Below are 27626 nucleotides of genomic sequence, written 5' to 3'. Positions count from 1 at the left end.
CGAACCCTGTGTTCATGAATATCGAACCCTTTGTCCCATTATGAATACGGTAACGAACCTTTCTGTCCTATATGGATATCGAACCGTTTTTGCCCATTATGAATACCGAACCTTTGTTTCCATTATGAATACCGGACCTTATGAATTATGATCCCTTTTTATTATGAATAACGAACCTTTATTTCCATTATGAATAGCGAACCTATTTATCGAAAAAATGCACGTTATGAATAACGAACCTTATGAACTATGACCCTTATGAATAGCGGACCTTATGAATATCGGGCATACCCCGATCAAAATGGGTCAGGATTGTTTGCCAGGGGCCAAAACCCAGGATGTTAGTGAAAGGGTTAATTAACAAAACTGAGGTGGTTGTGGTACCAATAATGTACAGAAACATTTGAAATAATTCGGTCCAGGTATCAGGAATTGTTGTGTCGCTTAGCTTCAACTCGTACTAAAGTTGTTATCTGTGGTCTACTGCCTATGTTTGACAAGAAGGATCTGTCATATATAAGTTGGTAAGTTTCTTGACTAGGCTGTTCTGACCTCTCCTTCACATTTGTTGACATGTGGTCATGTTTCCAGGGTAGCCTAGAAGGGATTTGTTTGCCAGGGATGGGTTTGCACTTAGCTAATACTGGGGCCTCGTTGTTTGGTATGAAAGTGAAATTATCTGTTGAACAGAAATGTTTAAACTAAATTGGGGACGATGAGAACAGGCAATAATTTTGATAAGGATTCTGTTTCTTCAGTACAGTGGCTTTATAGGGACATAGAAAGTATAAAAATACTGTCCCCAAATACCCAAATTTGACTTTAAATCTCAAAATTTTGACTTTCTATCTCAATTTGTTTTCTTTTTTATGTCCCTGTTAAGCCATGGCACTGCACTATTTAGGAGGTTCTTATGGCTGTTTTGATCGCAATGAATGTGATAGTAATAGTTCATCAGGAAGGATGCTAAGGTACAGAGTTAAAGGGATAAGCTGAAGATTGTCTTTACCAATGCTAGAAATATTCGTCACAAATTTGATGAATTAAATGTTCTTCTTTAGGATCTGAAGCCTGACATGTTTCATATCACAGAATCTTGGATAAGGGAGGACATTGATAGTGCTGAGGTTTCTTACCCAGGGTATGTTGTGTATCTTCAGGATAGTAGGGATACTCCTAATGGTATTGGTGGGAGAGTTTTACTGTATGTTAGGGATGATATTGTAAGTGTTGAGAAGTCTGAGTTGCAAGGTTCTTTTGTCAATTCTGTCTGGGGTGAGTTTTCCACATACAACTCCAAGAGGTCCAGTAGTGTTATTACTATTGGTATTGTTTACCATTCTTCTAACAGCTGGGAAGATGCTGATGGCTTGCTGTTTGAAGCAATCAGAAGTGAAGTTGTTATAATGAGCGAATTTCCTTGACATTCACTGGATCGATGGTTTCGGTGGTAGGACCGTAGGAAGGGTAATAACGTGCCCCACTGACACCACACTTAACAATGATGAATGGTCCCACTGACACCACACTCTACAATGATGAATGGTCCCACTGACACCACACTTGTACTCTGGGGAGTACTGGGGACCATACTTCAGTTGTAAATTGCAACTTGTTGTTTGGTCAACAGTTTTCCGAACCTATCAAAAACCACTCAAACTAAGATTGGAGTTGATCGGACAACCACATCCATCTGAAAGTTACGGAAACGAAGAAATTATGAAAGAAACACAAGTACTCCATCGCCCACATGTTCTTCATCATGTTTTGAAGCATAACTTGACCAATCAAAGTTGTTATCTACAAGATTATGACATTTTATGATCGAACAAGATCTGTTTTACTGAGGAGTCACACTGGTAGGACAATGAAAGATTCCTCACTTGGTCGGAGAACATTTCCTAGTTTCTCCAATCTCCGAAACACATGAACAACTCTACCACAACGCAAGAATCATGCACGAAAATAGAACATATCCATCGTCCTGTGGTCTGAGAAATGTCAATTCCGACCACTTCAAAGCCATCAAATTCCAAAACAAATTGGATTATTAAAAAGAGTTTCCTTAAAGTGTTTCATTATGTAAGAGTTTCCTGAAGTTGGGTATCCATTCCAGAGGGTAAACCCGCAGGAAAAAAGTAATTTGCCTATAGTTGCTAATATGTCTTCTCAAAGCTTGCTGTATTCAAACCTAATTTACTGGTCGCTGCATTTTGGCGAGGTGGAGGTGGTGCAGGGTGACTGGGTGGATGGTTCTGCTGAATTCGCCTCCGCGGAGCCAAGTATTCGTACATTGACTGAGTGTGTTGAGACAACATCCTCGTCAGGCTGCAGGGCATCGGATCCTCCCAGAAGAAATCGTGATTCAGAGCCTCGTCGGTCGAGGTCCTCGTCTTCGGATCCAATCCTAAAAGTTTGTCGATCAGATCCAGAGCGTACTGATCCTTGACGTAACTCTTTAACCTGTCTTTGACCTTTCTCTTTTGACCTTTGGGTAGCTCGAGGGACTGGTAGAGTTCCAACTGATCTACGTCCTGCCAGACCTCGGGGGTGATGGATCCGCAGAGGTGCGTGATCAGAGTCAATTGATGTTGTTCCGTGTTGCCTTGCATGATTGGACTTCTCGTCCACATCTCGGCCATTATACAGCCGGCGCCCCAGACGTCGATCGCCTGGGTGTAATTCCTCTCCCCTAACAGCAACTCGGGCGGCCTGTACCAGAGTGTCACCACCCTGTTGGTGTACCTGTTGGGCTGGCCGGGCTTTGGGAAACTGAATGCCCTGGCGAGCCCAAAGTCGGCGAGTTTCAAACGGCCGTCTTTCGTGAGCAGAATGTTCGCAGTCTTCATGTCTCTGTGGAGTACTTTATTTTGATGGATGTAATAGAGGCCATTCAGAAGTTGCTTCAAGGCCTCCTTGATCTCTCCGAGGGAAAACTGAACGTTACTGTTACTGAGAAGTCCTGCTAAGTCGTGCTCGCAGAATTCAAAGACCAAGTATATGCTCCCCTTGTAACGGTTGTACGCTGACGCTTGAAAGAGAAAAAAATTCATTTCTGATAAGGGAAAACAAGCTCATAGTCCTAAAGCTTTGACGTCACAAGTTGCTGATTGAATAAACAAGGAATTATCTTTCATTCAGTACGACTCAGTCTGATATACTGTCACTAGTATGTATGTATGTTCTCACTTACTATAGAAAAGAAACCGTTATGGTTCACAAAGAATTGAAGAAAAGGAAAACATTTCTCTAGCATTTGTTACCCTTAGATTCCAAGTCGATTTATATGTAAATCAGGTCAGTAAATTCTGACAGACATGACCATATAATGATAACAAAGCTTCTGTAGCCTTTCAGCATACAGTAGTATTAGTGATATACTTGAAACACTTTCATTGCCAGGTTGAGCAGAATTCAATTCTTCTCTGGCAGCAGGAGTTGTACATCGCAATAAGTTATTCCTTCTTATCACACAGTGTCATGATAATACAGTAGTTGGGTTAGTTTGTCTCCCTTTAATACTTATGGTTCTTAAGGTTGCTACAGACAAGAAGTTTTTCATGCTGACCTTCTCCCCATCACTTGCTCTCCCCCCACCCCCCCCCCCCAACATGCTCCTCCCACCCCCATTTATTTCAATGCACTTTCAACTGTTCCCATAGTAAATTACCTTTTGTTCTGCATATCTCTAACAGAGTCACCACATTCTCATGTCTCAAGAGCTGTAAAATCTTTATTTCCCTCAAGGCCGTGATTGGAAACTAAAAAGATGAAACACACATGTATGCACAGTGAGAGTGTAAGAATTGGGAACTTGATGATGAGGTGATGGATTGCCATTTGCAACAAAAAGCAGAATTAAAGAATTAAATTAAGCTTCTTAGAGACAGAAGAGAATCTACTTTCAAAATAAAACAGAGGCTAATATTTTACAAACAGATATAGTTTTCTAAAGTTTCTGTTTAGAAAACCAAAACTATACCAGAGGGTGAGTAAAAATGATTTTTTGTTGTTGAAAGTCCAGACATCCAAATGTCATGACTATTTTGTGATTGCTTACAGGCTTAAAGGGTGTGAAGACTTGCGCACGAACAAACGTGTTATTGTATGCTGGTAATCTGACCTAGTTTCAAATGAGGTGTAAAAGAAGTGTTAAACACCACCATTGATCCCAGAAAATACACACACAGCTTGCTACAGTTGGTAATTAGACACTAGTGTACAGTCAATACATACAGCTACAGTCAATACCCACAACACAGTGTACACATAGCAGCGATGGACATCTCAGGTCTAGATAAAAGATAACAAGGTATCACGTTTCATTACTGCCTGCATTTTGTAGCGACAAGAAAATAACTTCACTTGCAAGCAATGGAAAGTTAACTTTTTCAGAGCGAGGCATGCAGTTTGGGGCGAGTTTTCAATGCCTTTGAAAGGAACTCAGGACTGTGAAAGACTACACTAAAGCCTGACTTTTTATAAAGTAGTGTAATGGAAGATTTGGATAAGAAAATCTGTGGTGTACTATAAGAATAAGATTACTGATATATGGGGGATCATGGTAAATACATAATAGCTTTTTTCAAATATGGAGGTACTTACCCCTTCTTTTTCATTTTCCATTAAAACTTTCTTCAAAGCAACAATTTTTCTTGTCTTCTGATGCCTTGCTTTAAACACTTCCCTAAACAGCAATAAAAGAGAATTGTGGGAGCTATTTCTATGTAATCATTGGTTCAATACTTTTTAGTGCTCTCGTTTATTGAAGCAATTATCTGTTCAATAGGCATTTCTATGATGCTTATTAACATGATCGCCACATACTGTGATCAGGTGAATAGGCAAGTGCAGCATGCTCCTTAATTAACCAGGTAAATAGATACAACCAAAAATAATCATCTGATTTTTAGGATGTTGGAAGTTATCATAGGCCCAGAATTCAGTTCCTCATAATATTATAGTCAAGAATAATAACACAATACTGTAGCTTTAGTATTAATTTTTGAGCAATTGCAAGATGTACTGTCATACCTCTGGGAATGATACAGAGGCTGTGTCAGCTGTTCTAACCTGGGGGATGGGGGAAGGGTGGTGTTCACGAACTTTGAAGTTGAACTTGGCCTAACACAGGCTATAGTAGCAACTTAGTAGAGTAGACGGGCACGTAAACGACATTGTGACTTTTGAGGTGGCAAAACACAGTAAATGCAACTTGATATGTGAAACATGAACTTTGGTTGGATCACAAAGAAAAATACCCTATACTTCCGCTCACTTTAATTGTAGTTGGTGGAGGCATTCAGTTATACTCAAGATAGGCTTAGTCTAAATCACGTTATTACTGTAGGTGCATCGCGAAACTAGGCCATATATTAAATGAGTGACCTACCCGAAAGTCCCTTGGCCAATTTTGATGATTTTCTCATACTTTGATACTTCCTCGCAGTAAGGAAATTCGATAACTTCGCGTTGATAGGTTGCCATATTTGTTTTCCTTGCGTTTAAATTTCCCAAACGGGTCTCATTCGTCGAATTATATATGATTTATGGTGCAAAAACGGCGACAAATTCATTATATCGTGGAAATCTGAGTTTAGTATAGTAGGGCCCACTGAACTAAAATAACGTTTTGTTAGTTCAGCGACACAGAACAATCCATGTTCCTGAGAGTTACTGATAACCGTCTTGCGCCATCTAATTACGGTCCATTATATGGTGCGTCGAGTGTGCCATAAGTCCTGAAGTCGACATGTCCGGTTTCTTGTGCTCTCAATGGACGACCAGTAACACATGTTCAAAGCGACATATGTCGAATTAAATTGCCATATGTCGTTTTTCGTGCTATGATCAAATTACATATGCATATTAATAGGCCCAGAGGCCAAGCTGTTGAATAAGAATAGCAAAACGTTATGCTCACTATGTTTTCTTCATCAAGATTTGCTTAAATGCCAAAATTGTCAATTATGACCATGGAAGAACCGACAAAAAAAAACCCAGCAGTATCTTGGTATGCATTTTAATTCATTGTGCAAATCCATGATGGCCCATACGGACAGCTTTGCTGTTTGTCAATGCCAGTATAGTCATTCACATATGTCGATCTCTGCCAATCGGAGCACTCGTACAGAAAGTAACACTGGTTTTCCAATGAGAGCATGAGAAACCGACATAATTATGTCAATTTAATTTTGGCATATGTCGATTTCAGGACTTGTGGCACACTAGGCGCACCACATTAGTAGAACGTTTGCTAAAAACCTACAAAATCAAATGAGAAGTAATAGTTCATTGTAAGATTATTATTGGCTTTCATTAAGGATCGAGTTTCTAGTAGAACCTCCTTTCTCTCACAAAAATAAGTATTACCAAATAAATAAACTTTGTATAATTTAATTGTGTGTGGCTGTGTGTAGAACACACACTAAATGTGTTCTTTCGAACTGTGACCAAAACGCAAAAGCCCCAACTATCTTTTCATGGTTCCTCTTCAACAGAAATTTTCTGGAGCAGAAAATATGGATCGAAAGTTTTCAACTTGGTTTAAAGGGTGTGAAGACTCGCGCACAAAGAAATGTCTCATGCTGGTAATCTGACCTAGTTTCGAATGAGGTGTAATAGAAGTGTTAGACACCACCATCGATCCCAGAAAATACACACACAGCTTGCTACCATCGGTAATTAGACACTATAGTGGTACAGTCAATACATACAGCTACGGTCAATACCCACAACACAGTATACATAGCTGCGATGGACATCTCAAGTCTAGATAAAAGATAACAAGGTATCACGTACGTTTCATTACTTGTCTGCATTTTGTAGCGACAAGAAGAAAACTTCACTTGCAAGCAACGGAAAGTTAACCTTGTCAGAGCACGGCACGCGGTTTGGGGCTAGTCTTCAATGCCTTTAAGAGGAGCCCAACCATTCGGGTTTGGCGGGGTTCCATTAGGGGTCGTGGTAGACTTACAATAATGTAATGTAACATGACAAATAACATATAATAATAATAATATTAGTATATAATATAATAATCTGCATTTATATTTACGATGCTTAAGCGACCACAAATGTGGGGGAAACCCGCAAGAGCTTATGGATTAATTACAACTCACACGTGCGGTGGCTTCCAATTCAACATTTTAACTTGAATTTCAAATCTTTTCAATTTAGAAAGTCACTTCAGATGGGGAAACCGTATATTGCTCTTGGATGAAAAACCCACCTCACTATGAACCGGCCTGGAAACGAACCTTCAGAATGCTTGGCCTCATGGCTTCAAATGCCACCGCCTTTATCCTCTTGGCCACACCACTCCTCTTCCAGGATCCCCCGCTCTCCCCATCCCATCATCAACTCCGTCTCATCAACCTATGGCTACTATGGCTCGATTAGCATTATTAATCCGGTCTATTGACATATATTGTATAGCTTGCCATGGGAGGTCCAACTGAAAAGGGAAAAAAAAATCCTTGGAAATAAACTAAATGTGTTTACGGATCTGTGTCACCTGCATATCCCTTTAGCCAAACCAATTTTGAGTGAACTCTTCCGAAAATTCTATCGGAACAGGACATGATTGGATGAACCTGCCAGGAAAACCCCGATTTAGCAATGCACAGCTGTAAGCATCGACTATTTTAGACAATAGAATCTTCAGAAAAGATCTGAGCGGTCGGGTTAGCAGTTAGAAAGTTCTATTGCGGGAGTTTCCGGAGCTATTTTTAGCATCTGGAACCTGGAAGAAACACCATAAATGATTCTTACGTTGTAGTTAGTATTGGGACGCCTACGTAATAAAACGTAGTAAACTGCGATCTACAATTCAAAACTTAACTTCACGTGGGAAGAAACTTTCAGCCAAATCTGTGGGCGGAAAGAAGGTACTAAATCAATTTACAGTAAAATAACTAGTTTATACGCTTTAAAATATGTACAAATTTGGCTATGGATTAGGCTAGCTTCAGTTAAGGAATATGGACCCTAGGTCGAAATAGGCTAACATTAACAATAACCTAGGCTAAACAGGCTGACAGTACTAGTATACTACTAGTATAATTGTAGCATATAAATCTACTGTAGTGTAGGCTAGGACAAATCATTTAGATGATCAGACGACTTCCACTTTTAGGACACTTAATTCTACCAACGCCAGGTATGTAGGACTTCCGTCTTGATCTGGCCTATAGTATTAGGCAAAACGCTAGTAACATGATCAGACAGCAAAGTTCGGCTGGCCTAAGTAAGTGATCTATTGAGGGCTTTTGTGTCCTATGTCTCCTCCTAGTACTAGTCCTATTCCTAGCTAAGCCTTTCAAAGACCTAGGCCTAGGCTACCCCTTTTCTACTTCTTCTGTTACAATGTTCTGAGTAAGGAAAGGCCTAAACTAGTTAGGTGTAAGGAGCACATGTGAGTTGCTGCAGAAAACAAGGCCAAGACCTATAGTATGGCTGGCTGCACAGTAAGTGAACATTGCCAATAGAATTACAGTGTGACTCAATGCCGATTGCAACCGGCATTAATTAACTGCTCCATCCTAGATTATTATTAAGATTATTCTATCACTGCACATTTTTAAGACTACTAACTGAAAGTAAATTAACATTGACACCTTATAAAGTGCAACATTGTGCAAAGAATTTAATTATAGTTACTGTAATGATGTTTTCCAGATTCATATTAACTGCATAGACGTTGGACTTGCTTATTGTGTACATTTTCGAGTATAACTAAAAGTTAATTTTAATTATTTGTTTGTATTCTTTTATATCATGCATGAAGTTTAAGTTGTTCCAGATTTCTAATATTTGCAATGTCATTGCCATTTCATGATATTTTCTATTATATACTTTGTTTTAACAGACTAAAAATTGGCAACAGCCTAAATTCCAAGAACCTAACATTTCGACAAGCTAAATTTCCAACAAAAGCATAACATCGCAGTAACTCGCTAGGCCAATATCTCTGTCAGTACAACAAAACCAACAGAAGATACTACACAGGGATTCGTAGACTGCAAATGCTGACTACGGAATCAATTTTAGGCCTAACAAGGTAACAAAATTAACCAGCAGCTTAAATAAAGACCATACATTCATGTCAAACAACAATACCTTATTTTGTAGTCAGCAACATCATTTTGAAGAACAGGATAAGCCAATAAAAACTATAAAATTTTCATGTGACAACAACAGTATATTTCCATTTTGGCATTCGGTAGTGTAACATTGCCTTATCCTCATTAATTGAAGTATGTTAGTGGTAAATGTGGTAAAAAAGTGGTAAAAAAAAGTGGAAAAATAAAAAAGAGGCTCAGTGGTTAACGCCGGTGCCTTCCAATCATAAGGTCCCCGGTTCGAGTCACTCCAAGATTAATGTATGTCGTCCAGTTACAGAGTTGTTGACAATTGACAATTCATAATCATGGACGTTAAATATGAATGTAAGAGACTGACTTCGGTAAGCTTGCTGCTTTGATAAGCCAATGAGGCTTCTTCGCCAGTTCCTGCTTGCAGGAGGATCTAAAATACATGTACATATGTATGTATACAAATGCCATAGGGCATGGAAAACATTATAAACCAGCAGCCCGATCAAACTCCCAATGCATTCAACAGACCTGTGAAAGTTTCAACAGGTTGGACTGAGTAATTTGTTTTAATCAATTTATGATATGGTTTATGACAACTGTACATCCCTAATATTTGGACTTAAAGTCTGTTAATAATTAAGCAATTAATCAAGCACTGACCATTATTTTTCAGGTTAATTCAAAATCGCAATTTAAAGAAAGAAAGAAAATGTAATGGTGTAACCCTACAATTTGCCAGCAGAAACCCTTTAATGCCTCCCTGTTAGATGTGGTTAAGCGGAAACAATTTGCAGAGGTGAAAGGTCATTGGGGTCAATATCTGAAATTCCTTGAAACTCAAATTGTAAACTTTACAGTACTTCATATGTGGTAATTGGTTCCACCTCATTCCAAGTCATTTGAATTTCAACAGATGTTAAAAGTCTAGAAACTGGTATACAAAATACCTCAAGAGGTGAAAGTTTGCTGATTTTCACATTTGGTATGTGGTTCTGTAACAAGACAGCTGCTTTTCAGTCCCCTTTCTCCCTCCCTCCCTCCACCACCACCTCCCCCACCCTCCATACCCCACCCCTCTTCCTCTTCACACACTTGTGGTTGGAAGCTTCCTACAGAATGCAACTAATTTAAGCAACTAATGACCATAGAAGCTGAAGTTACAGCAGCTGACAAAAAGACCAAATTATTTAAGGCTCGATTAATGGTTTTGCAAGAATTAACTTACATTAATTAGTCGGGACAGCTCTGATAGTTTATTTGAAATATCTAGTTCAAATTTTTAGAACGAGGTACCATAGAAGCTTTGTACTCAAGATCTCAAAAGTTCAAGCAATGTATAGCTATGGTGTGTAATGCATGTACATATGTGGCACAACAGGCTTAAAGTACTAGCAAGACATGGGTGTGGGGTGGGGGAGGGGTTGAAATCTTAGTATCATCCATGTTACCACATACAAACATATTCGGAAAACAGGAAGATTATCTTGATATTTTCTCAAGGCCCTTAGTTTGTTGACTACAAAAAGTTCATATAGAAGTTTGAACTGTGAAGCCATTATCTTGTCATGCTACCTTGGTCCCCAATCCCCCCCCCCCCCCTCCCACCCTTTGTCCGATTAAGTTGCAACCTCCTATGAGGCTACCATGAAAAGAGATTTGGTAACAACCTTTTATGCTTTCTTTAATAGGTGAAAATCAGTCAAGGCAGTTTAGCTTAGAGCAGGATCTTCTTTACTTTAACCAAGAAGAAGAGGGGAACCAAGTATGTCTGTACGAGGACAGAGCGAAATCCACATCAAACTGATGCAAGACCTATGCAACAACTTGGTGGTAGATGATTTTAATAAATTGAAAGACCATTGCAAAGCCAAAGAATATGGTGGGTTTGGAGCAGGACAATTGGAGAAAATATTATCCCTGTCAGATTTATTCAGCAAGTTGCAACAGAAGAGAATATTCAAAGAAGGAGATTACAACAAATTGAAAAAGCTTCTGCTTAGGATTGACAATGAGGAATCAGTGGAAATAGTAAAGGAGGCAGAGGGAGCCTTATATCTTGGTAGGTTGAACTCTGAACGTGTATATTTTACTGTACAATATTTAACATAGAACAACTGAAATTACCAAAGAGAGTTTTTGGTTGTTTGAAATGTATTTGACTAATCCTCTGGAAAGACATAAATCTCACTTTTGCTTTATATCACAAACAGGCAGCAGCTTGAACCACTTGGCATAAATACTGTATGCATTAAATCACTCTGGTCTTTCTTAAAAAAAATATGTCTTAGGGTTCAAGGCTGTTTGTTAAACTGCCACTTCCCCTTCTTCGCTTTTTCTTGACCATGGCAATAAGTTTTGATATGGTATTAAAATCTAGTGTACTTTAGCTGACTAAGAATCCAAGGGTCGAAGCCTATTTCGTTTTGTATTTCTTGTTTATTTGGTTAATATACCCTGAAGCTTTGACTTGGAAAGGAAGCTTGGGGGGAGGGAAGGGGGGGGGTAAACGGTGGATAGAACCATGACGTCATTGTGTCGATGTTCTATCAGTACTGTACCAGACGAGAATATGTACTGTAACTCCATATGATAACTACTGTACTTTCGTTTTTTTGGATTCTTTCCAGCCGGCATACCAGTGGAAGGTTACCTACCCGTGGGTGCTGCACCACCATATTACGGTTTCGAGCAAAGACCTCACCCGTACAACCAAATGCCACCACAACCACCTTTTGGACCTAGATATCATGTTGACATTAAACACAGCAGTAAGTTCAACAGCCCAATGGCACTCTACTGTAATAAACAAGAACCTCAAATGAAAAGGTTGAAATGTTGGCCATAAAGATGGCAAGATTCATTTTCTCCTTAAAAAGTACGAACAGGATTATTTATCTCTCCATAAAACTTTGAATTTACATTGCCTTAGGGAAAATGTGAAAATCACCAGGGCCTGAACATCAAAGGAGTTCATATTATATGCTTGGTATGATCGCCTTGTGTAGTGTGAACTTTTTACATATTGGTGTAGGTCAGAGTTCATTTAAGATCACCAGGGTTTCAAAACTTGAACTCCTTGTAAACATGATATCTGCAGATAGCATGTTTGATTGCCTCCCATAACAAGTAACGAGAACAAGCTAAACGAGTGCAATCACTCCTGAACTGACTATCATATCTGGCTAATTCGATTTCGTCGTCGCAACTCATCGTTACATGGAGGTTCAACATGCAGCAATGTCCCGTTCGTTCGGCAGAAAGTCACCGACAAAATTTCATGAAAATCATGTGCATATGTTATTATACAAGCTCAATTTTGAATGGAATGTTGTCTTTCTATCAGGCGATGCCATGCCTTCGATGAGCAGCTTCAGCCACGGCCCAACGTCAGTCATACCTCCGCATTCAGGGGGCCAATTTGGTCATGTACCAAACATGAACAACATGTACCCATCTGGACAAAGCCAACCAGGTATGATGTCACATTCATCGGGCCAATATGGTCATGGACCAAACGGAAACTCCATGTACCCGTCTGGACAAAGCCAACCAGGTATAACATTACATATAAAAAAGCTACATTATCAAGCTGAATGTTAGGCGAAGATTTTTGAATGAGGTCTGTTTAAAAATGTGCAGTATTTACTGGTGAATGTTTATCATAGAATAGCGTGGAAACTTGTAAGCGGTGCCAGTGTTTTGTGTACGGTGTGTTCCTGAGAACATTTCATGGAAGTTTATTGTTGCATTTTGAGTATGAGTTCGAATGCGAAACGGAAGGTACATTTAATGGAATTCGGCCGTAGTTGGGGACGTCTAGTTACAGTATCAGAGAGCCATAAAGCCCAATACTACTGTGATACGCTGTAACAAGGATAGCATATGAAATGGACATCTACTGATATTAAATGCTTATTAAATGAAAACGGAACAAAAAGTCTGTCTGTAGCATTGAAAACTTTAGCTGTTACTCAATTGAATATGGTTAGGAGAAGAAATGAAGATCGTGCTTGTCGTTTCCATCATATATTATTCTTAATGTTGTTTTGCCAAAAAATAACGCACACTGTTTCACTCATTCCTTTCACATTTCTTACTCTTGTCTCAAGGCATTACCGTGGATGCAAACCATAACACTACCATGGGGCAAGATGAAAAGTATTACACACCGGGCCGGGGTTACATTTTGTTCATCAACAATTACTTCCGAGGCCCGCCCCCCCACGGATGTGAGCAGTACGAGCCCCGAAAAGGTGAGTCTCCATCATTTGATGGATGCACATCTTGTTGTGTTTGTAGCTATGAGGTATCGTACCATAAACATGCTCCAACTACTACCAGAAGGTGAGTTTCCATCATTTGATGGATGCACATCTTGTTGTATTTGTAGCTATGAGGTATCGTACCAGAAACATGTTCCAACTACTACCAGAAGGTGAGTTTCCATCATTTGATGGATGCACATCTTGTTGTGTTTGTAGCTATGAGGTATCTGGCCATAAACATGCTCCAACTACTACCTGAAGGTTAGTTTCCAGTGATGATGACAACGACAATTTTGTTTATTAACTTTATAACCTTTTATTACTCTTATATTCTCTTTTCAATCTTTTCTTAATACTGTAGATCCAAGCACAGTGCTTTGAGATATTTGTTTATGTAAAGCGCTGTATAAATACATATTGCTATTGTTATTATTATGATGATTATTACGGAAATTGTTCCTCTTCATTTTCAGGTGCGGAGATAGACAGAGCCTCAGTTGAGAACTTGCGAACTTCCTTACACAATTATGAAATTCAGATCGAAGAGGAGTTGGGACAGACAGAGTTTTGGAACAGTTTAAAGAAAGCACATACAGAGGTCGGAGGAGGAAATTACAGCTGTTTCATTCTGATCATCTCTAGTCATGGCATCGAGACGGAAATAACAAAAGATGGTCAGACTGGCAAAAAGGTGAGTCTTCTGTTCATGTCCAAATACAAAGGATCAGCTATTAGAGCGAACAATCAATCAAGTATGTCCACAGACATTTATTTTGCCCCCTTTTTTTCTTCTTTGGGTTGTCAAGTCTCATAGTTCATACTGCAAATAAAATCTAGATGTTTATATTTTGATTCATGAATGAATGAATGTGACTATGAAGTTGTGTGTGTGTGTGCGTGTGTGTGTGTGTGTGTATTCAGACTGAGGACTTGAACAAAGGAATTTTTAAGTCCTCAGAGGTTCCTTGAAGAGAATCACACATGTCCTCAGAAGAAATTCTATTGTTAAGGGGTATTGTTAAGGATGGGGTACATGGATTTGAACAATGGCAAAATGAATCTCACTGAAAAGTAATGGTCAACACATTTAAGTATCTTTGTTTGTAGTGTTACTGTTTACAGTTCTCATACCAAATATAGCAAAGAACCACTAAGCCAACCAGCTCTGTGGATGTGTCGAACTTGTACAGGCAATTAACACATGTTGTTTTTTTGTAAACAGGAAAGTATAGTCTTGGTTGATTCATCCCAAGTCACAGTGGATGCCATCAGGGACTACTTTGATGGATGGAGCGCCCCTAAACTTGTTGGTAAATATATTTACCAGAGACAGACAACATTGGCTTTAATATATATATATATATATATATCTATCTATATATATATATATATATATATATATATATATATATATATGTATATATATATATATAAAATTGATCTCTAGAGTAAGGCAAAATATGTGTCACCAAAACACAGAAGTAGCAATGTTCAATACAGTTGGGCAAGTGCCTACAGCCTAGTTGGTTAGGGTGTTCGTGTGTAGGGCGGGAGGCCTGGCTTCGAATCCTAGTGGACGCTGGACGTTTTTTCACCGTTCTGTAAATATATATATATATATATATATATATATATATATATAAATAAATATATATATATATATATATATATATATATATATATATATATATATATACATAAATATAAATAAATATAGATATATATATATGTATAGATATGCCACACATATACATTGAGATATTGGGACCATGCTACTAAAAATATCACACAATTGGAATGATGGAGAGGTGTGGAAAGGGGAAAGTTGGTTTGAGGGGAGGAGGTTGTGTGGGATGGAAGTATTGAAGATTTACCTGTTTTTTTGCTACCTGAGGATGTGTTTTCCTGTAAAGGTTTTATCTACCAAATGTTGGTAAGTGTTCATTTTAGAAGGATGTCTCCTCATACAACATTTGATGATGGGTTTTTTTGTGTGTTTTTGTGATATTTCTCATCTATCCTGTCTACAATCTTCCAGATTGTGAAGGCTTTTTAAAAGGCATTTGAGAGTACTCTTTGTCTTTCATACTGCAGCAGGGACTGGTGATAGTGCACACGGTTCATTTGTTCTCATCTGAGAGCATTTCGTCAAGTTTTGGTGTGACTGACGTTTTTCTCAACTGTTTTTTCATTTTTTATCGTAAGCCTAGCGCTCAGTGGTTGATTAAAGCTGCTCATGACTCGCCTTCAACACAAAACAAGAGCCCAAGGTCACTGTGGTTCCTTGCTTGGTGTATATGACAATACACATAATATTATCAAGCAAGATTGGGCTCAAATAGTCCAAGTAATTGTGGTCCTACATGTTCCCATAAAGTAACCAACACTATAGCCAACACTTTTGTGATCACAAAATGTGATCGGATTTTTGATCAAAAGGCACTTTTGAGATCTAAATATGGCGTCGAAAATGTAAGAAATATAAGGTCACCTACAAGCGGGTCAACAGATATGATAACATTGGTGACCTCAGATGACATGACCTTTAAGTTTGAAAATGTTCCACCATCCCATTCACAACTTGTCCCAAAATATCAACCATGTCACACCTTGGCATTGGGATTTAATTGCATTAAATGTCTAAAAATTAACTTTGAACTTGTATACATAACTTCACACACACAGGGTCACCCGGAGGTCAACCAATTGACATTTTTGATCGGTGAGACCTAAATACAGCATCAAAACTGTACAAATTCAAACATTTTTTCTTTGCCCATTTTCTCCCCCCAAAATACTGGTTTTTTAACATTAGCTGACCTTTGGTGACCTTGGATCACTTTGATATCCAAATCTAGCATCAAAACCAAACATTTTCTTTTTTGCTCGTTTCCTCCCAAAATAAGCACATTTTTTCTAATGTGACCTTTGACCTTTTGACCTTGGTTTCAGATGTAGTTTAATCTCCTGGTTCTAAAAAACAAAACGACAAGTCTGTACAACCATCCTAACTCCGACCGAAAAACTTTGACCCCATATAACTTCGCACATAAAGGTCACACGGGGTCAACCTATTGACATTTATGATCAGAAGGTACCTTTGACATCTGAAAACAGCATCAAAACTGTAAAAATCCCCAAACACATGTAAAGGTCACCAGAGGTCAAATTGAGGTCAAGGGTCAACCAGATGCGGTTCGACAATTGGATTACATTGAAGCAACTCCCAACCCTAACGGACATTTCGTTCTCAAGTTATCGCAAAAATACTAGTTTTTATCATTAATTGACCTTTGTTGACCTTCGATCACATTACCGTTATGTTTGGAAACGATCCCTTACCCCATTCACAACTACTCCCAAAATATCAACCATGTCGGACCCTGTCAATGGGAGTTATTGCTGTTTTTAATATATTGGTTTTTGGCATCTAACTGACCTTTGGTGACCTTTGCAGGCACCAAAAACAATAGGGATCTTCCTCTTACTATGGGCTATCCACCCAACAAGTTTGATCATGATACATCATTTCCTTATTAAGATATCGTGTACACAAGCCAAGCGTCACATACACACACACACACACCCACAGGTGTGTTTTACATTCAGACCGAGGACCCCATTGTTTTTTCCATTGTTCAAATCCACGTACCCTAACCTTAACAATACCCCATAACAATAGAATTCTTTCGAGGACGTGGTGATTCTTTAGAAATCACATCCGAGGACCTGGAATTCTTTTGTTCAAGTCCTCGGTCAGAATACAAAACAAGTGCACATACACCCACACATACACACACGCCAAGTTGAATGCATAGGTTCCTTGCTTTGCATAAAGCAAGGAACCAAAAAAAAGCCGAAATTATCTCAACTTTTAATTCGACAATTTTGGAATTATTTTGCATCTTGGCTTCTGCCTACACACTCCTATCGCACTTTGATGACGTTGCAACCTACAATGCTTCCAATGGTGGTGGTGGGGGGGGGGGGGGGGCACTCTACCATATTAAAACACATTTACTGCATGGGCCCGAAAAATTGCTATATTGCAGCGACAACAATCTTCTGGGATCATCCTAGAAAACAAATTCTTTTTAGTTAGTTTTTATCTTCCATTTCACCAGGGAAACCAAAAGTCTTTGTTATCCAAGCATGCCGTGGGATTAAATCTGCTCGTGGGATACTCGATAGGTCTGACTGTAATCCACCAGCGCAGGTCATTCCAACCCCACCAACACAACTCTCAAGGCCGGAAAATGCAGATGTCTTGATCGCATACTCTACATCACCCGGTGAGTTGTTTTTATTTTATAAAAGCTCCCCCCGCTCTTTCCTGTAAACACCTTGACACTTCCAAACAAGTGGGGGGGGGGGGCTCTTACTTGTACAGTAGTTAGATATTAAACCAGAGTCTTTTATTTAGTTTGTGCATTTTGAAAGAAGTTGCTGAATCAGGTCAAGTTTTTTAAATATATCACAAGGGAAATGTCCAATCGGAGTACCCGATACATGGCTATGCGCCAGCTGTCGAGAGTTACTTACGGTTGGTGGCCTCTTGTGATTATTAGACACAAGCAGAGCTACAGTAAGCCGAAAGTCTTAGAAAATGACTGCGACATAGTATATAACCAAAAGGGTGGCAGCATTTTATAGCAGAAAGTTCTCCTTCCGAAATTTACCGAGAGTTCCGTCAGTTTTTGACGAAAAATGACAAAATAAATCGTACATCCGCATCGGTAGAAAATGCACTGCCTGTGCTAGATGAGGCAAGAACTAAAGGAATTATTCCGACAGTGAGTAAAAATTGCCAATCGAATCATCTAAAATGTGCAACATAATTATACATACCATGCTACCAGTTGTGATTATGTGTGCCAGAAACACAGCTCATTTAGAAATATTCTCAGGCCAAGAGATTAACATTTGTTAAACAAAAACCCTTGACAGTTGAAAGTTTTACTGCAGCTGTTAGAGTTGTTGTTGTGCTGCAGCTGTTAGAGTTGTTGTTGTTGTTGTGCTGCAGCTGTTAGAGTTGTTGTTGTGCTGCAGCTGTTAGAGTTGTTGTGCTGCAGCTGTTAGAGTTGTTGTTGTGCTGCAGCTGTTAGAGTTGTTGTCAGCTGCAGCTGTTAAAGTTGTTGCGCTGCAGCTGTTGTTGTTGTGCTACAGCTGTTAGATTTGTTGTTGTTGTGCTGCAGCTGTATGAATTTTTGTTGTTGTGCTGCAGCTGTATGAATTTTTGTTTTGTGCTGCAGCTGTTAGAGTTGTTGTTGTGCTGCAGCTGTTAGAGTTGTTGTTGTGCTGCAGCAGTTAGAGTTGTTGTCAGCTGCAGCTGTTAAAGTTGTTGCGCTGCAGCTGTTGTTGTTGCGCTGCAGCTGTTAGATTTGTTGTTGTTGTGCTGCAGCTGTATGAATTTTTGTTGTTGTGCTGCAGCTGTATGAATTTTTTTTTTTGTGCTGCAGCTGTTAGAGCTGTTGTTTTACTGCAGCTGTTAGAGTTGTTGTTGTGCTGCAGCAGTTAGAGTTGTTGTGCTGCAGCTGTTAGAGTTGTTGTTGTGCTGCAGCTGTTAGAGTTGTTGTTGTGCTGCAGCTGTATGAATTTTTGTTTTTGTGCTGCAGCTGTTAGAGTTGTTGTTGTGCTGCAGCAGTTAGAGTTGTTGTCAGCTGCAGCTGTTAAAGTTGTTGCGCTGCAGCTGTTGTTGTTGCGCTGCAGCTGTTAGATTTGTTGTTGTTGTGCTGCAGCTGTCAGAGTTGTTGTTGTGCTGCAGCTGTTAGAGTTGTTGTTGTTGTGCTGCAGCTGTTAGATTTGTTGTTGTTGTGCTGCAGCTGTTAGAGTTGTTGTTGTGCTGCAGCTGTATGAATATTTGTTTTTGTGCTGCAGCTGTTATAGTTGTTGTTGTGCTGCAGCTGTTAGAGTTGTTGTTGTTGTTGTGCTGCAGCTGTTGTTGTTGTGCTGCAGCTGTTAGATTTGTTGATGTTGTGCTGCAGCTGTATGAATTTTTGTTTTTGTGCTGCAGCTGTTAGAGTTGTTGTTGTGCTGCAGCAGTTAGAGTTGTTGTGCTGCAGCTGTTAGAGTTGTTGTTGTTGTGCTGCAGCTGTTAGATTTGTTGTTGTTGTGCTGCAGCTGTTAGAGTTGTTGTTGTGCTGCAGCTGTATGAATATTTGTTTTTGTGCTGCAGCTGTTATAGTTGTTGTTGTGCTGCAGCTGCTAGATTTGTTGTTGTTGTTGTGCTGCAGCTGTTGTTGTTGTGCTGCAGCTGTTAGATTTGTTGATGTTGTGCTGCAGCTGTATGAATTTTTGTTTTTGTGCTGCAGCTGTTAGAGTTGTTGTTGTGCTGCAGCTGTTAGATGTTGTTGTGCTGCAGCTGTAGAGTTGTTGTCAGCTGCAGCTGTTAGAGTTGTTGTTGTGCTGCAGCTGTCAGAGTTGTTGTTGTGCTGCAGCTGTTAGATTTGTTGATGTTGTGCTGCAGCTGTAAGAGTTGTTGTTGTTGTGATGCAGCTGTTAAAGTTGTTGTCGGCTGCAGCTGTTAGAGTTGTTGTGCTGCAGTTGTTAGAGTTGTTGATGTTGTTGTGCTGCAGCTGTTAGATTTGTTGTTGTTGCTGTGTTGCAGCTGTTAGAGTTGTTGTTTGTGCTGCAGCTGTTATCGTTGTTGTTGTTGTGCTGTAGCTGTTACAGTTGTTGTTTTACTGCAGCTGTTAGAGTTTTTGTTGTTGTGCTGCAGCTGTTAGAGTTGTTGTGCTGCAGCTGTTATAGTTGTTGCTTGTGCTGCAGCTGTTATTGTTGTTGTTGTTGTGCTGTTACTGTTACAGTTGTTGTTGTGCTGCAGCTGTTAGAGTTTTTGTTGTTGTACTGCAGCTGTAAGAGTTGTTGTTGTTTTGCTGCAGCTGTTGTTGTGCTGCAGCTGTTAGAGTTGTTGTTGTTTTGCTGCAGCTTTATGACATATCATGCTTTCTCAACAGGGACGAGATCCTGGCGAAACGAGCAAGAAGGTACTTGGTATATCAACTGTTTGTGTAAAGCAATAGCGCATAACAAGGGTCCTGGTAAGGAGCACTTTCTAGATTTGTTGGTTCAGGTGCACAACCAGATAGCTAAGCGAGAAACCCAAGGTAATGATGTTGCAGTTAAACAGATGCCGTGCTTGGTCACATCATTTACTAAGAAGTTTCTGCTGTAGGCAGTACCAGCTGAGAACTTGTGTCACGAGCCATTTGATCTCTGTGATCTTTCCAATGTATCATTGTTTGTACCCTAAAACAGGTCTGTACCATTATGCCACTACCATCATGTATGCCTGGTAATTCCTATGGTGTAAATATGGTAGATGATGGGTTGTACCCTAATACAGATCTGTATCACTAAACCACCACCATCATCAATCCCTGGTAATTCCTATGGTATGTATGGTATATGATGGTTTGTAGTCTAATACAGATCTGTACCACTACACCACTACCATCATGTATCCCTGGTAATTCCTATGGTGTTAAAGCCTACTGTTCATAGCAGCGTCTCACAGTCAGGGTTGTAGGGATCTACTCTCACAGTCAGTGGTTGTAGGGGATCTACTCTCACAGTCAGTGGTTGTAGGGGATCTACTCTCACAGTCAGTGGTTGTAGGGGATCTACTCTCACAGTCAGTGGTTGTAGGGGATCTACTCTCACAGTCAGTGGTTGTAGGGGATCTACTCTCAGAGTCAGTGGTTGTAGGGGATCTACTCTCACAGTCAGTGGTTGTAGGGGATCTACTCTCAGAGTCAGTGGTTGTAGGGGATCTACTCTCACAGTCAGTGGTTGTAGGGGATCTACTCTCACAGTCAGTGGTTGTAGGGGATCTACTCTCACAGTCAGTGGTTGTAGGGGATCTACTCTCACAGTCAGTGGTTGTAGGGGATCTACTCTCACAGTCAGTGGTTGTAGGGGATCTATTCTGTGTTTTAATGTGCCTCCGTCTACCTTCTCAGTACTTGTAACCCGGTAGGAGACGGTTATATTTAATATAGCTCCTTCTTTCGTCCCAATTTAATTTAATTCATCTCATGCAAATACAGAACAACTGTTAATTATGTTTTATCATGTTTGGCATTATTCATATGAAAAACTTTGAAAGTGCTTCTTTTTTTTTTTTTGCCTTTTTCCAGCTCAATCGAAACTTTCAAATCTTTAACAGGTAAAAGCTACTAGTTGTTTAGTTTTAAAGATAACATCCATGTTTCTTGTAAATAGTAATTCAAATTTTTTTTTTTTACTTTTTTTCTTTCCCTTATACATACAACCTTGCTCCTACTGCAGATCATGTCCATCACTACGGTGACCAATATTTAGAATGCTAAACTTGCTATAAACGGTACCTTTCCTTTTAAACAAAGGCCATTTTTTCTGCAAAAAGAGGATCAAAATCTGTCGGAAGGATAATTTTGGTCCGTCGCAGAATAAAATGTCTGATTGAAGTTAAGTAAAAAAACTGAAAGAAGCATGTGAAACTGCATCTCAGCTGTGCATTTTGAAAGACCATGTTGCACCACGTTCAAAAAAAGTAGTACGTAACTATTTCCAATTTGCATATTTTCGGAATGGATTTCTGGTCATGGCCCCCTTTTTTCTTTTTTTTTCTTTTTCAATTTCTCAAAGCCCATAAGTCTTCTTTCCTATCATTTTTATAATTTAGGTGTCTTCAGTAGCTTCCATTCATAAAGATCTTCATAAAATCTTTCAAAAATTCGTAAAATTTTATCTATGAGAATAAGCCATTGATCACAATGTTACTTCAATCGCAAGGCCAAAGAAAACCTTGATCCGCAGCTGACTCTTTTGCTATTCATTTCTTACGTTTTAGATCCTTTCAAAGCTTTGCGCTCTTTGCCAAAATTCTATAATTTTTATTCTTATTTTTCAATTTTAACATTCTTATTTAAGCCACAATGGTGGGGGCCTAATCTGCCAGCTGTACCATATATTAACTTTTCACTTCTTTTCTTGTCTTTTATATATTTAAGGTCTAACCTGTATAATCCCAAATACCTGTGCCAACTTTATGCTTCTTTTGTATAATCAACAAATAACAGAAAAATAAAAAGGTAATTGAATGCAAATTTAAAACAAAATTAAAAATAAAACATTTTAAAAAAAATGGGAAAAAAAAACTTTAGATCAAACAGGAATAATCCTGCAAGTCAGCAAACCAAAAAAAAAAACAAGAAAGAATTGGAGGATAGTAAGGAAAAATGTCAAAAGTTCTGAAATAGGACAATTTATAAGTCTAAACAATTGTAATGAAATCTTCCTCAACAATTCTCCTAAAATTTGTCAAAAATATTTTTTGTGCCAAAAAAAAAAAAAAAAAAATGAAATTATGGTAACTGAAATATAATCAATGTTTATTGTTTTATAAAACAGTTAAGAAGTGTCCACATGTTGTGTAATCGTGTCCAGGAGTCGTCAATTACCACTCCTGTCACAGCGAGAGTCAAAATATTGCAATGTTTGTTCAATTTTAAATACACTTTCACCTGCTAAGCAGCAATTGAAAAGATGTACTATACAAATGATTGATATTTTTATTTTTTGCTTTTTTTTTTCATTGCATTTTTGTACGAAACAAATTGGTTCCTTCTTACAACAGATGTAAGATACAAAACAATATAGTTCAATATTGAAAGGGGTTATTGAGTGAGGACAATTGCTAGATTATGAAATAATCCTTCCAAAGTGAAATCTCACTTGTGTTGCTAAGCAACAAATGAAATACCTGCAGGGTCACATGACCTGTCACATGACCTTTCTCTGCTTCTCTTTCGTAAGTTGTATCGTATGTATATTTACAGTACTGTTTGTTTGGTACTTGAGAGACGCCAGTACTTAAATCAGTTCTATTTCAATGTTATTTACCCGTGTTTTGTAATAGTACTTTGTAACTACCCTGAAATAAAGCAATTCCATTTCTTAAATATAGTTTGTATGCCTTTTAAAGGAAATTAAGAAAATTTTTGTGGTATATTTTTGCATCTACTTAAACGCACAGCTTCTGTAGAATCCCCTTAGATCACAGTACATTGTAGTCTTAGGATTAAAAGTGATATTTTCATGGCAAGTTATGTTAACATTGATCTTGGAATTGTTTCCTTAATACCTTGTCAATATTAATGGTTTTTATTAGAATTTTCGTCAGAATGCAATATTTTTTTTTTTTTGTAGCAACCACTTATTTTCCTTGCCATGCAAAGTACTTTGAGAATGTGGGTTTGACCTAAAAAAAATATAATAAAAAATGGAGGAAATTTTCCAGCAATTTTGAGCAACATTCAAAGTCAGCCACTGGAATACCCCATCCATGTAATTGCATATTTAAGCAATAAGTTTTTTAGAATGATCAATTTATTTCATCAAAATTGCCCGAAAGTATCTTTGAATGCTTTGAAAAACTTGACTACATTTCCCTGTCATTTGCATATTTCAACAAGAAACCTTTAGTTGTGTTTTAATGTTGGCTAAAGGTAGAAATCACTGTATCATGACAGAGGAGAGAGAGAAAAGAAAAATAGCTTTGACTCAACAGTTCTATAAAATTCTTTCAAAGACATTTTACCTGTCTTTAAATTTGTTATTAATGGTCTACTAGCTTTTCACTTTGCTCTTAAAGAGCGTCCTTTTTTTTTTCACTATAGCATGTAGCTCACACTGTTTTTTAGTATCGATTTTATAGTTCATGATAATAGTCTGAAAGACATGAAATATCTTTGAATTCTTTAATTTTAAAACTTGATTTACTACATTTTCCCTCTTGCTGAGGTTTTTCTTGGTGTATATAAACATCTGAAATTTGTATTGCTTGGGTTAAGGGTGGAATCAGAAATTTTGACATTTTTTATTCAATTGGCGTCACTGGATTGCATGAAGTGAGTCCAACACTTCCACTGCACAAGATAAAAAATTAAAAAAAAGATTTTGTGATGTTGTGGAGGATAGCAATCATTTTGTTGGTTTCGACCATGAACAGTATGCTCATTTCTATCGCATAGATTTGACTTCTCATTAATCCAAAAATTTGAGGAGCGGGAGAAAGTGTGGGGGGAGGGGTTGATGGGGGGAGGGGTGAGACTGCATAAATTACTCAAAGGATAAATCTTTATGGCCTATATGTGTTGCTTCTCTCATCTACATCATCATAATGTAAATACATTTCTAAATGACGTCACCTTTATTCTTATATGCATGTGTTTGGTTTGCTGATTCTTGGTGAAAATATACGGCTACTGTATCTTTGTGGCAATGTATGGTTTCTGTCCGTCGTCTACTTTCTGCTTGTCCGTGTCGTGATTTGTAAATTATCTCAAAGAGAGGATATATAGATACAGATGATCAACATCTGTCTTATTCGGTAGATGTTTGGTTTATCGACAACATTTGGTGGACATATGGAATTGAATTTCTGCCTTGGCTATTTCTTCTCTGGTACATCTTCTGTGTGCAATTGATCCAAAGTTTTATATTAAGGTTCACTTTTTCCCTCTTTCCAAATTGCACACTACACCACTGCTCTGATTCCACTAAACCCAAAATTAGGAATTAAATTCAACTGTATTTTTCCCTGCACAGACTTGAGCCAAGAACCATTTGAAAAGTGATTCAGTCCAGGGCAAAACAATTGTTTTGGTGGGAGACCCAGATGACCAAATTTCTGTTTGGACGACCCAGATACATAAAATGAAAAAAATTGCTATTTACCCCATTTTTACATCTATTTACATCCTGCAGTGACACAATTGGTCATTGTTAATTTTGCTAACAATATTTCGGACAGCCAAGTTTCCTGTCTGGACAACCTAAATTGCAAGGCCTGGTCGTCCCAGGGAAGACATCCTTATAAACATTGCCCAGCTGTACCCTATTTTGTTCAATTAACAACAAGACCAATCATGAAAGACATGGAAACAAAGCAGATCATTTGGGTTTACTTTTTGAATAATTGTTTCAATTCTCTTCATCACTCTTTATGACTTTAATATCACAGGGAATGATTTGAAGTTTTCTCTAACCTTGCTTTAATACATTTTGTGTTCTTTTTAATTGGTTAAACAGGTAACTTCACTACCATACTGTGAATAACACTAGTTATACTACAATACATTTATATAGATGTGATTGTACCTCTCTGCATTGATATCAACAGAAATCAACTGCGTCAAAATGGGAAGAAAATAGAGGCTTGGTGCAACTAGATATCATGTTTACAAGGTCATCACAATTTGACCCCTGTTGACCCAAAATGACCTTTGATCTCCACCAAAAACAATTGGCTTCCTGTACTTCCGATGTGTTTAATACTTCTACACACCCAAATATAAGGTCTGCCCATGCTTCCCTTCTTGAGATATCGTGTTTACAAGGTTTACACAATTTGACCCCTGGTGACCCCAAATGACCTCCACCAAATACAATAGGCTTCTTGTACTCAATGTGTTTAATACTTCTACATGCCCAAATATAAGGTCTGCCCATGCTTCCCTTCTTGAGATATCGTGTTAACAAGGTTTACACAATTTGACCCCCGGTGACCCCAAATGACCTCCACCAAATACAATAGGCTTCTTATACTCAATGTGGTACTTGCACACACCACATAGGAGATTGAGATATTGTGTTTGAAAGCTGGGCGTCACAAATGCACACATACGCCATCATGAATGCAAAGGTTACAATTATCATCAACAACAAAAATTTAGTACCACTATCAGTCCAGCTAGGTCTGTTTTTCCATTGTTTTCCATTCTGATAAATGACTCTTTTATACATCATTAAAGTGAATGAACACACTACTAGGTGAGTTCATCATGGAACAACTGGAATTACTATTCAAAATTAGCCTAATTACTACACAACTGGATTAATACCTATAGCAGGTTAGTGACACAACAACACTAATATATTCAGTACTTTATGACAATAGAGTAAAACTTCTTAATCTGTCACATTGCTGTCTAAAACAAAATGATTCCGTATTTGTGTTCAAAATTTGGGGAGGCAACAGAGGGGTGGGGTATGTCTGATGTGTATACAAGATCTTAGGCATGTGGATTGGGAGGGGGAAGGGGATGAGGATTGGTCCCCTAGAACTCTCCTTCCCCTCACTTGGGGGGTCCTGGCCTCTTTGTTGATCAGAACAAATCCGCTCCACATTTGTGTCACAACCCACAAAGTCAATATGTGCTCATTTTGTTATTGTCACTTTATAAATGTACAACTAATACTACTATGTGATGTTCTTATATAATATTATAATTAACCATTAAGGTGAATAATTTAGCAATATCTCGGCAAACTCTTCAACATGACCAAATTCAGCATCCACCAACCAACCAACCCCCCCCCTTCCCCACGGCCATTTTTCATCATTAATGTTCTGTTAAAAGGATTGTCTGGTGGCCCAAAGAAGTTACCTTAAAAAATAGTAAATAATTTTCCAAACATGTTGTCAAAGTATGAGAACGCTAATGTTGCGTTTGACGGAGAAACGATTTTTTAATCGTTATGGATAGACAATTCAAATATGATTTGAACAGTACAATACGTGACGTCAGCTCTGCCATAGCAGATTGCGTCATAACCCACCCTCCGCACAGTAACTATATGGTAATCACAACAAAAACAGCGTTTGTATACAGATAAATTTCTTCCATAATTTCCGGTGAAATTTCTTAAAAATTAGATATGTTTTCAAAAACTCCTTAAGCCGCCATGTACTTGAGCGGTGGTTCCGTGGTCTTTGAGTAACAGAAGGTAAATTTTAACAGCAGACTCTGAGTTGTTCAGGCTATACATCGCGCTATCCAGCGCCAACGCGAAAAATGTTCTCATGTAGGCTGTACTCAAACGTTGACAATCGGACAGTTCTGCGAAGCCTAAGCTTCTCAGTGCTATATTCTGCTCTGACAACGATTCGATCAATTTTTTCAATAATTTCCGGTGAAATTTCTTATAAATTAGATATGATTTAAAAAACTCCTTAAGCCGCAATATATGTAGTAGATCGGTGGTTTCGTGGTCTTTGTGTAACACAAGATAAGTTTTAACAGCAGGCTCTTCGTTGTTTATACATCGCGGTATCCAGCTCCAGCGCGAAGAATGTCCGCGTGTATAGGCTACACTTACGTTTACAATCGGACAGTTCTGCGATGACATCGATCCCGCCAAGTTTCATCTTTCGGTTTAACGAATACTTTACAAGTTTCCTTTTACTGTTAATTTGATCCGTGAATTTTATTTCAGC

The 27626-nt window shown here is 38.5% G+C and overlaps 2 protein-coding genes across 5 annotated transcripts; one reads left to right on the top strand and one right to left on the bottom strand.

Moving 5' to 3' along the window:
- Window positions 1-1744: 1744 nt before the first annotated feature.
- On the bottom strand, window positions 1745-7382 carry LOC139963433 (cyclin-dependent kinase 9-like). Of its 3 annotated transcripts, none has more exons than XM_071964190.1 (4): window positions 7232-7382; window positions 4606-4687; window positions 3671-3761; window positions 1745-3031 (listed from the first exon to the last, which is right to left on the bottom strand). In XM_071964190.1, the coding sequence occupies exons 2-4, from the start codon at window positions 4624-4626 to the stop codon at window positions 2157-2159; spliced, it is 987 nt and encodes a 328-aa protein (XP_071820291.1). In that variant the 5' UTR covers window positions 4627-4687; window positions 7232-7382; the 3' UTR covers window positions 1745-2156. The 3 variants fall into 3 exon arrangements, with proteins under 3 accessions (XP_071820291.1, XP_071820288.1, XP_071820290.1); XM_071964187.1 differs by lacking the exon at window positions 7232-7382 and adding an exon at window positions 5393-5634; XM_071964189.1 differs by lacking the exon at window positions 7232-7382 and adding an exon at window positions 5393-5634 and having other exon boundaries at window positions 1745-3025.
- Window positions 7383-7679: 297 nt separating this feature from the next.
- On the top strand, window positions 7680-22710 carry LOC139963432 (uncharacterized). 2 transcript variants are annotated; one of them, XM_071964185.1, is made up of 10 exons: window positions 7680-7889; window positions 8870-9061; window positions 10787-11157; window positions 11726-11866; window positions 12442-12651; window positions 13208-13351; window positions 13837-14054; window positions 14586-14673; window positions 17488-17655; window positions 20320-22710. In XM_071964185.1, exons 3-10 carry the CDS (start codon window positions 10863-10865, stop codon window positions 20535-20537), a joined length of 1482 nt encoding a protein of 493 aa, XP_071820286.1. In that variant the 5' UTR covers window positions 7680-7889; window positions 8870-9061; window positions 10787-10862; the 3' UTR covers window positions 20538-22710. The 2 variants fall into 2 exon arrangements, with proteins under 2 accessions (XP_071820286.1, XP_071820287.1); XM_071964186.1 differs by lacking the exon at window positions 8870-9061.
- The last annotated feature ends 4916 nt before the right edge of the window (window positions 22711-27626 follow it).

Source organism: Apostichopus japonicus, chromosome 22 (assembly GCF_037975245.1).
Source record: "Apostichopus japonicus isolate 1M-3 chromosome 22, ASM3797524v1, whole genome shotgun sequence".
Classification (NCBI taxonomy): domain Eukaryota; kingdom Metazoa; phylum Echinodermata; class Holothuroidea; order Aspidochirotida; family Stichopodidae; genus Apostichopus; species Apostichopus japonicus.
Note: the sequence above shows the minus strand (reverse complement) of the source record. Positions and strands in the feature narration are given on the sequence as shown.

Bases quoted from the DNA above. Each gene is read 5' to 3' on its own strand.
- LOC139963433 (XM_071964187.1), bottom strand. From the start codon at position 5,487: ATGGCAACCTATCAACGCGAAGTTATCGAATTTCCTTACTGCGAGGAA. The intron at 3,762-4,605 runs GTAAGTACCTCC...TCATCTTTTTAG, and splicing joins TGGAAAATGAAAAAGAAGGG to TTTCCAATCACGGCCTTGAG. The intron at 3,032-3,670 runs GTAATTTACTAT...TTCTCTTTCAAG, and splicing joins AGAGATATGCAGAACAAAAG to CGTCAGCGTACAACCGTTAC.
- LOC139963432 (XM_071964186.1), top strand. From the start codon at position 10,863: ATGTCTGTACGAGGACAGAGCGAAATCCACATCAAACTGATGCAAGAC. The intron at 11,158-11,725 runs GTAGGTTGAACT...GATTCTTTCCAG, and splicing joins AGAGGGAGCCTTATATCTTG to CCGGCATACCAGTGGAAGGT. The intron at 12,652-13,207 runs GTATAACATTAC...TCTTGTCTCAAG, and splicing joins GTCTGGACAAAGCCAACCAG to GCATTACCGTGGATGCAAAC.